General features: G+C 40.7%; 1 protein-coding gene across 1 annotated transcript in view; it reads left to right on the top strand.

Annotated features, from left to right (window-relative positions):
• Positions 1-764: 764 nt before the first annotated feature.
• WDR27 (WD repeat domain 27) overlaps positions 765-10,686 on the top strand; it is a 225,337-nt gene continuing 215,415 nt past the window's right edge. Inside the window, exons 1-5 of the mRNA XM_075267691.1 lie at positions 765-958; positions 4,111-4,252; positions 6,686-6,810; positions 7,970-8,077; positions 8,944-8,995. Of these exons, the coding sequence (XP_075123792.1) occupies positions 776-958; positions 4,111-4,252; positions 6,686-6,810; positions 7,970-8,077; positions 8,944-8,995 (610 nt within the window). The 5' untranslated portion in view covers positions 765-775. The remainder of the gene's footprint in view (positions 959-4,110; positions 4,253-6,685; positions 6,811-7,969; positions 8,078-8,943; positions 8,996-10,686) is intronic.

Here is a 10,686-nt window from a genome sequence, read left to right as displayed (position 1 = left end):
AAAGGAGCCAAAATATTAAAACTTGTTTGAAAGTTTAGTTAGACTTTAAGGCCCCTTGCACACTACCGTAAATGAACGGACACGGTTGTCATCCATGAATGGGGGCTGGCGGAAACACGGCTGCAAAACCAACCAGTCAGGCCGCACACGAATCCAAGTAATAGTATCTTTGATTTTGGCACACGTGTTCTGTTTTTTTGTATGTGGTATTTCACATATGGGCAGGCACTACATTTATCTCTCACGCATTTGTAGTACTCACTTTTAACAAGACAGATATTCTCAGGATACACCATCAATTTTTGATTAGTGTTGTTCTGACACCCGGCACCCCTCACTGATTAGCTGCCAATGGGTGCTGCAACTATACAGTTAAAGGAACCAGTAGCAGATGTGTGGCGTACATTCATTTAACATGCTTGGAAAGGGTGAAATCTGCAGAATACCTTCAGTAATTTTGCTATGATCTCATCATCAAAACTGCACAAGTTGATCGGAGACCAGTGTTGGTCCAGGTGGTCCAGAATTTGCTCAACCCAAGTCTAGCATTGAATCAGCTTCTTCCAGGGCAATGTGAGCTAGCATTGGTAGTGTGAGAAGAACACTAATTTTTTTATTGCTTGCCAGTTAGCACTCAGTATTGTATGCAGTTAAAATGTGCAAACCTTTTGGATTACATTAATATAATCCATAATCTAACATATTGCTGTTTCTTTCAAAAGAAGGTTTTAATGTACTGTCTTTACATGTGCTTTTTCAGGTTCTGTTAATAAAAATGATGAGAGAAATGTCTACCTTTGAAGATTTTGGATCCCTCGGTGTGGTTTCTGAAATTCGATCTGCAGCATCCACCTTACCTCTGTCCCATGTACAACTCGCATGTAATCACCAATACTCTGCTTTTCCATTAAATGGTAATAACCTTTGCATTTGGAACAATGCTACACTTCAGGAACAGGTAGGGTTATAAGAATCAGTGGTGAACACTGTTATTTTCTATGGAATTGCAAAAGGGCTCTATATCCATATTAAGTGAATTTGAAAAATCTCTTTCACATGTTGTGGCCAATTTGACGGAGTTTTTTCTGTGTTTTTTGCCATTTTTCTGATGCTGAGTTGTTAGGTGTGGATCATTACGCTTTAAAGGAGTTAGCCACTTTCAGACCAATATTGACAAACAAATGTACAATAAAAAGATATACGATTTTCCAATATACTTTCTGTATCAGTTGCTCACGGTTTTCTAGATTTCGGCTTGCTGTCATTCATTCTGTTACTTCTAGTGGATAAAACTCTGACCATGGTCATGTGATTTACGGTCCATGGTCATGTGATGAGCACACAGGTGCAGGCAGATCTCTGATTACTGTGCTGTGACTATACCGAGCGGCACCTGTGTGCTCATCACATGACCATGGACCGTAAATCACATGACCATGGTCTGAGTTTTATCCACTAGAAGTAACAGAATGAATGACAGCAAGCAGAGATCTAGAAAACTGTGAGGAATTGATACAGAAAGTATATTGGAAAATTGTATATCTTTTTATTGTAAATTGTTTTGTCAATATTGGTCTAAAAGTGGCCAACCCTTTAAGGCTAAGGCCCCACTTTCTGGAAACGCAGTGTTTTTTTCTTGTAGATTTTGCTGTGGTTTTTTGATGCAAAGTCAAGAGTGGATTCAACAGTAGGGAAATGGCTAAGACAGGGGTAGGGAACGTACGGCTCTCCAGCTGTTGCAAAACTACAACTCCCAGCATGCATACTGGCTCTGCTGTTCTGGGAACTCCCATAGAAGTGAATGGAGCATGCTGGGAGTTGTAGTTTCACAGCAGCTGGAGAGCCAGAGGTTCCCTACCCCTGGGCTAAGAACTTCCTTTATATTTTCCATTCCATTTCAAGCCATTCCTAACTTTGGCTCAAAAATCGCTGAAAAAATGGGAAGGACCTAGTGAAATCAGTTTTATGTATGCATTTGATCCAATGTTAGATAGATGGCCATATCAGTGAATGACGGCATCTTTTCTATGACTGTGAGTATAGTGATAGCTGTCAGTCACTTATAGGACCTCTTCATGACTTCCAAACATAAAAAAGAGCAGGCTGTTATCCTCTCCGGAGGGTCGGTCTCCCCTGATCCACAGATATATGACTTGTTGGTCCTCTGATCTAGGAAGGCAGATTTCCCAACTTCAGTGGCAGATCATCTGGTCGCGCGCCAATAAATCTTCCACCTGTATTTTCTACCGTGAGATCCAATTTTAAATTCTGGTTCACTGGTATCATACTCTGGCCCTCCTCCATACCTTAAATCCCAGCATTTCTCCTACCTGCTGGAGGTGTTTGCCTGCCCCGGGGTCTCTTTTCCACATGTTCTGGGATTGCTCCCTGATTCGCCCATTTTGGTTGGATGTCCAGACTATGATGACTGATGTTTTTTCCCTTATAATTCCTATTATGTCCAATTGTACCATGCCTTTATGGTGCAGTTTGGCTTTTTGGCCCCAGAATAAGAGTTTTCAAACCTAGAGGCATTTTTTGGAACCCTGGATTTTCCTATACCTCGTACACAGTCTTCGGCTCTATTACATTCTAGCGTTTCCCAGTTAGACTCCAAAAGGCTGGTGGCTCCATATCAGTTATGCTTTTGGTGCTTGTCTTTACTGTGTGTGCTCACCCCCCAAGATTCTTTCCTTTTGGTCGTAAGCGCATAAGATAAGATAAGATAATCCTTTAATAGTCCCACAGTGGGGAAATTTCTATTACTACTTTGGATTTCCAGGCATTTCCCCTCCAGTCTGCCATTTGAGTATTATGAATAACATGATAAAGAATTACTGCAATAAGAATTTTGGGCGACAAAAAAAACAACTTTGGTTCCTTATCTCTAGCTTACTAATAAATACACATCCCTTTACCAATTGATATTTATAGAAGTGATGCTGTACGCTCCACCCATCCATTAGTAGCTTCTAGTCTATGGAGGATGCTGGAGCAAATGATCTGTGTGGAGTCCGGGTGCTGGACCCTGACAGTTCACTTATTAATCACCTGTGACCTATGATCAGCAGTATGAAAATTTGATTTGGGGCTGGGTAACCCCTTTAATGTAGTTTTATGAGACCTTATACTATATTTTGCAGGGATATGAGATGTATTAAAAGCATTTTATTTTCTTTTGGGGGGAGGGAGAAATAGGAAAAATCTGGCTTTTTGGCCCTTTTTTTTTATAATAATAAATTAGGCCAATTGAGGTTGAGCAATTTGGCCTAAAAATTGATTTAAATTTTATTCAAGCTTGTGGTTGCTTCTGTTGTAGTCTTAGTTTTCTTACCTACATGGAGTATATCAGACTCTGTTGTGCTAGAAAGCAGAATTGTGCTTCTTTGAAATGGCAAATTAAAAGGGTTGTCTATGATTTTTTTCTTTTAAATATATTTCCTATATTTAGAACTGAGCTACTTTGTGGCTTCATTTTGTCCTAGTTGATAAACGGATTCTATCATTCAAAAAAATAGTTTTTTTACATTTAGCATGTAGAAATAGCCTTTATATTATAGGCTATTCATCTTTTACCTTTATTTTGCTGGTCCTCGCCACCGTTTTCAAATAATTCTTCTTTTTGTAGTTATGCCAATTATTCTCAGAGCACAGCATTGTCATCCATCGCAGCACCGCCTCTGTCTCTTCATTTTGACGCATCCATCGGATTTTTTCTCCTCACTGCGTCAGCAGTCAACAAGAGCAACTTTGGGAATCGAAATCCCCCGCATGCGCAGTCAACCATTTTGTGGTGGTCCATAGAACTACAGGACTGCACAGAAATCCAATGGTGGCATCCAAATGAAGAGACAGTGGTGGTGCTGTGATGGATGACGATGCTGTGCTCTGAGCAGAATTAGCTTACATACAAAAAGAAGAATTATTTGAAAACATTGGCGAGAACCAGCAAAATAAAGGTAGGAGATGGATAGCCTATAATATACCGTAAAGGCTATTTCTATGTGCTTTCAGGTTAAAAGCAATTTTTTTAATGATAGAATCCCTTTAATCATGTATGGATTGAAGCTTTTATATCTATATTTTGAGTCTTTTTGTCTTTGTGTTCAGCCTTTAGTTTTGAAAGGACACCATGAACCAATCACTGCTGTTGCACTAAAGCATGATGGGAGGCAGTGTTTAGCCTGTTCTGCATCTCAGGACTATGTTATCATTTGGAATATACATGAATGTTCCCAAGCTGCACATCAAGGTGAATAAAGTTACTTTTATGTTTGTTTTTTTGAGTGTTGAACGAATTTTAATAACATATATTTATTTTCATTCACTAAGGCCTCATGCACACAAATGTGTGCACGGTCATTGTGCTAGCTGTGTTTTTCATGGCTAGCACACTGACCCTTTTATTTCTATAACCCCATACCCATGACTGTGTGTTTTCACAGTCCGGAGTATGCCCTAAACTCAGAACAGGTTCTATTCCTGTCTGTATTCCAGATTGTGCTTATTGGTCCCTATGAATGGGGCAGCAAAAGCGCAGGCCATGCTCGTGCATGTCGCCTAAATTTGCTTCTTAAAGGAGAAATCTAGCCAAAAATATTTGGAAATACAATATATACTCATCAGGGAAGCAACTAGTCCATAAACCCCTTCCCATGCTAGTTTCCCTTGAAAGAGCGCCCCAAACCACTTTGTCACTATTCAAAGCAATGTTTTTTGTCCATGTCTAAAGAATAAGAGTAGTAGGTTACAAGCAGACTTGGATAGACTGTGGGTTTGGGCATCCACATGGCAAATGAGATTTAATGTGGATAAATGTAAAATTATTAATCTGGGCTGGAAAAGGTTCAATAGAGGGGACAAAATTGATAAGGTGCATGGGGGACCTCTGTTATGAAGAGAGTTTAAAGAAGTTATGTTTGTTTAGTCTGGAGAAAAGGCATTTAAGGTTAGATATGATGAATGAATCTATAATCTATAAATAAAGATATAAATGGCCCTTAAAAGAAATATGGGGAAAAACTGCTCCATGTAAAATCCTCCCAAAGGACAAGGGGGCACTCCCTCTGGAGAAAAAAAATAGTGTAATTTCCAGAGCTAACAATAGGTAGACAACCAAAGGAAGGAATGGGGGGGGCGCACTCTGGTCAAGCAGGTCAGGCACGAATAGAGTATTGTGTACACTTTATTGGAAGGCATCTTCACTGTAAGGACTGTGAATCTGTGGAGTAGCCTACCTCAGTAGCTGGTCAGTAGCTGTAAAATATAGAATGGTATGGCATGAGTTCTGCCATACTGCTTTTCCCCTAAATCAAAATTACGATTAAGTGAACATTTTATCTCAATTACGATTGATGAATGATGGTTTTAGGACACTCCCCTTTTTAAATGCCACACCCCCTATTTATATGCCTCACCATGCCACAGAATTTTGGTTTCAATTATTTACGTATACTAGAGATGAGCGAACACTATTCGAATCAGCCTTTTTGAATAGCACGCACCCATAGAAATGAATGGAAGCGGCCGGCAGGCAGACTTTGCCGGCAGCCGGCCGCTTAACCTCCTGCGTGCCGGCTACATCCATTCATTTCTATGGGAGCGTGCTATTCGAAACAGCTGTTTTGAATAGTGTTCGCTCATCTCTAACGTATACGCAATCCTGAATGAATAGCGTACAATTAGTGACATTTCCTTTAGCCAATGGCAGCGTGAGACAAGATGGCAGTGATACCACATAATTGAAATAATCTATGTGAGCAAGAAAGTGCTGACTTTCAATTTCAATTATTTTTCGATTAATTGCTCAGTGTTACTGTGACATCATAATTATCTCTATGACTGTTATGCCTTGAGATGATAAGCTGTTTTTCTGTTTTCTTTGGGATTTAACAGACCATGGCATAAATGTATGTCATGGTGATTGTTCTGGTTGAGCAGGTGATCCCACACAAGCTGCAGTGCCTCATACCTCTGATCCCATACATTTCATCTTTTAGATGCCACCTTCAGTAGCGACATTGGCATCTAAGAGTTTCCTGACTGTCAAAACCATCCTTTCCGATGAGTTGAAAACCTCAAAGTGTGACCCTGAACATATCTAAAATTGGAGTTCCATCTGCTCAATTATTGTACCAGCAACACAGTCACAGTTATAGAGTTCAGAAGGCAGTGCGCAGATGGCTGCCGAGCTGATGTATAGTGCTTTCAGGTGCACTACTAGGGCTCTTAGGGTTATTAAAGGGGTATTTTAGAACTTTGCTCAGGTGATCAGTGCAACCTATGCTTAATGATTGACATTATGATCCTTCTACGACACTGTTCCATTCACGTGAATGGGATTAAGCTGCTATAGTAGACACAGCAACTACATTATGACTGGTAGTGAAAAGGCTGCAGCACTCACCTGAAAGCCATAGCCCCTTCAGTCATTTGTTGGACCCCCATGGATCTGATTTTAATCACATGTCCTAAGTATATCGCTATAGAAGTCTTGCAAAAAATCTTTATAAGATCAGTGTCACTGAAAATAATAGTGTCAGATAGCTGCCTACATTGTGCTCTAGACATTAGTTGTGCTGTGGGTAGTAATAATCCACTACACTGTAAAATTGCATCTGAATTGATATTAAATAGCATACACACATGGCTCTATTTTCCTCATTGACATTTTTTTCATTGTTAGGACTTCTTCCTCGTGGCCAGGTTATCGGAACACTCTTAGGCACTGTTCAACATTTGGGCATACATCCTAACAAACAACTAGTGGCAGCATGTGCTAGTGCCACAGTCTTTATTCTTAATACCGAGGTGAGTGACTTTAAAGAAGCAGTTTAGTAGTTGTAGGCTAAGACAGCAGGAAGCTATTCATGTAAACAAATGCAGAGGATGCCAAGAGCTCCCGGAGAAACTCAGAAATCACTCAAAACACTGCTAAAAATATTTAGGTGCACTTATTTACCCATTAATAGTACTAAAATACCCTTTTTAAAAAAGTTTTTTTGACCGGAAATCCCCTTTAACCATTTCCGGACGACCCATTGGGTATATGTGTCCAGAGAGTGGTTGCCTTGTTCTGCAAGGATGTACTGGTATGTCCATACAGTTTTCAACAGCGGCACGAAATTGCGGAGATGCTGAAACGGGGAGCCGTCTCTAACTTCAGCTGGAGCTCCCAGAGAGAAGGCAGGGAAGGTTTATTACAGCGCTCAATGAGCGCTGCATACACCGCAATGGGCACCGCCATGATGCGGCTTCCCTCTAACCTGGTGGTCACGTGATGTGACGGGATCAGAGCTTGTAAAAGCTGCTGGGTCCTAAAGTACCCAGATTAGCTCTATAGTTATGGGCAATTATGGGCTATATTCCTCCTGCAACTGGGGCTAAGTATACCAGCCACAGTTACTGGACAAATCAGCCTCCCCCACCCAAAAAATAGTGTTCAGATGTTCCCAAAGGTCTATTATAAAAACAATAAATAAAAATATATCACTAACACACCCATTAGCGATTTTTTTTTCAGCTAGCATGAAAAAGAAGCGACATGCCCTATCTTCCCACAGATTCCACGGCTGACTTTGCCGCAGCGTCTGCGTCGTGACATTCACTCCCGATTAGGCCCATTCATACGGTCCTAATCAGTAGCGGGATGCCGATGCACTGCATCGACATCTCATTGCAGCTAGCCGCGTGGTGAAATCACACGGCAGAAAAGGTTTCCACCGTGTGAACTAGCCCTTACAGGGTATCTATTACAGACTATATATTTATTATATATTTATTTATTTTTCCTTAGCTGATTATTTTTGTTTGTACTTCAATTTTCCATAGATCTAAAATGATTTCGACATACAGGATTATATTGGTCACCTCCAAGCACATTGATGTGGTAATGTTGATCTTCTTTGCATTAATTTCATGCTGTAACTTTCTGCTTTTTTTTTTTTTTTTTTTTTTTTATAAATAACAGCGAGAAGAAATACTTACAGAATTGATAGAGCACTTGGGTCCCGTGACTGCAGCTGAATTTTGGAGTGATGACCTTCTTGTATGCATTTCTGAAGATAGGTCATTTTCGGTAATATAACAAATACTAAGCAATGGAGGATTCTCTGCTTAAAGGGGCTCTATCAACAAAATCATGCTGCTAGAGCCCCACATATGCGTGAATAGCCTTTAAAAAGGCTATTCAGGCACCGTAAAAGTTATATTAAACTACCCCCCCCCCATTTAAAATAAAACCCTAAAAAAGAATGTTATCTACTTACGGATCGTGCACGCTGGGCGGGCATTCAGGGTGCACCGTCTTCTTCATCCACGCCTCTTCTTCCTCCGACGTCCTTCGGTCCCGTCTTCCTCCGGCGCTCGCGAGCGGACACTGATATAAAAAAATGGCCTGGGCGCCTGCGCAGTAGCCGTAGTAGAAGCCGCATGCCACTGCGCAAGTGCCCAGGGCATTTTTTTATATCAGTGTCCGCTCGCGAGCGCCGGAGGAAGACGGGACCGGAGGACATAGGAGGAAGAAGAGGCGGGGATGAAGAAGAAGACACACCCTGAATGCCCGCCCAGCGTGCACGATCCGTAAGTAGATAACATTCTTTTTTAGGGTATTATTTTAAAACGGGGGTGGGGGGGGGGGTGGGTGGGGTGTAGTCTAATATAACATTTACGGTGCCTGAATAGCCTTTTTAAAGGCTATGCCTGCATATGTGGGGCTCTATCAGCATGATTTTGCTGATAGAGCCCCTTTAATTTGTGAAAATATGAGTTTAATTGAAAATGTGGAACGCTTTATGATAGTAGAAGTTCTGGCATAGATGTAAGATCTCTCAGTATCTGAAGTATTTACCTTTTTCATACATGATTTTTGAAGTTTTATCATCACTATCAATAATATTCTATTAAAAAAGTCATGACACAAAATATTTATTTTTATTTTTGCAGATATGGAATTATTACTCACAGCACCTGATTTACCGGTCTGGAATAATATCAGGTACTTATTGATTGCTGAGAATACGTGTGTGGTACTAACACTGAAGCATGAATAACCACTACTTAGATGGGAATCAAAGTTGATTTGATCAGTGTTCCACTTAAAGGGTGTATGTCACCAGGACATTACGTAGGGGACATTATGCACTGCCCCATGATATTTTTAGATAGTCTGATAGATAAAAAAAAAAGAAGCTTTTTTAAGAAATATGTAAAAGAGGTTCAAAAGTGCATGATCTTCATTTGCATACTTCTAAACTAATGGTGCATTTTTTGGACTATCTAAAGGTATGATGGTGTTCACCATTAAGTGTCCCGCAGGGCACTATGGCATTGAGTTTCCTGGTGACAGACCCCCTTTAACGGAAGTATATAATATTTTTTTAAATGTTTAATTTTGCATTTTTGACTGTTTAACAAAGAAATTAAATGGCACAGTAACACAGCATCAAGAAGGGGAACAGAGAAATCCGTTCAATGAGTATCCATTTTCCAGTGCTAGCTCATACACACACGCACATTCTTACTTGAGCATTACCCTAGCGGGACTGTTATATATTGGTGATGTGTTGACCCATACATTCCTAGAATTTGCATACTGTGGGCCTCAGTTAGTATTTGGGCAGATCCAAGTCTATCAGTTGCACCCACTGGTATACAGAAGTGACCTTATGTCTTCCCAGTGTAAAACAAAACGGGCCGATGCAGTTTTCTCCCATATTTGGTAGGTACAATATCTTTGACCAGCCTCAAGTATTAACCTGAGGGGTGCCCATACCCACAAGGCCTATCGTATCATTAAGGAAGGGGTGTACTTGACCAAAAGAATTGAATGACTGCACACTCCCACACTGAATAGAAGACAATACCTCTTTGAACACCACAATGGGTAAATGTATGGGTACATGTATCACTGCGCATAGCTTGACAAATGTAAAATACACTCTGCGGAGTCATTTGACTTGGATCACTGTGACGTGTCCTTCTTATGGCGATTGCTTAAGCCTGAAATGTCATTTTGCCATTGTAAAAAAGATTTTATCTAAAGGGGAAAATTACTTGGACATAATGGCCTTATAAAAACAGGAGACTGGTTTCCGAAGAAGTTGCCACCATGCCATGGACTTCAGATACCACACTTTAGTAATGGGGACCCTCTAATGAACTGCTCCATACTGGTGTCTCCTATTTGGAGATATCTATAGTGACTGGTGCACGGAAGGTTAAATTCCCACTTCAAACTATTGAATATGTGAAAAATAACCTAGCTCAGCTCTGAGAAGGTAATATTACAGCAGAGAAGCAGATAGGGAGGCCGAGCATCACTACCCCATTCCCCACCACCCCATGTCTGCACCAGAGATTTCCATATACAGACCTCGGTTGCCATATTTGTGATGAAGTATTGTGTAAGGTAAGAGCTCCCTCCACATTTTTCCACATAAAGGCATAGCTGATCTTAAAGTACATAGAAGAGCCAGGTGGCTCAGTAGGATCACCAGCTACCATTGCAGCTCTCTGACACCTTACAATCATGTTGCTAGGTGCCGAGGTACTGGGTAAGGGAATCCCTATATTTCTGCTCTGATTCCTCCTGCTGATCCCCAGTACATTTGCAGTGTTCACACTATCACCAAGATGTTTATATCTGTCACCGAGTATTAACTTCCCCTTCCTCTGACTGATATATTC

This window comes from Leptodactylus fuscus, chromosome 3, assembly GCF_031893055.1.
Source record: "Leptodactylus fuscus isolate aLepFus1 chromosome 3, aLepFus1.hap2, whole genome shotgun sequence".
Lineage (NCBI taxonomy): Eukaryota > Metazoa > Chordata > Amphibia > Anura > Leptodactylidae > Leptodactylus > Leptodactylus fuscus.
The sequence above is the reverse complement of the archived record's forward strand: the minus strand, read 5'-3'. Positions and strand labels throughout refer to the sequence as shown.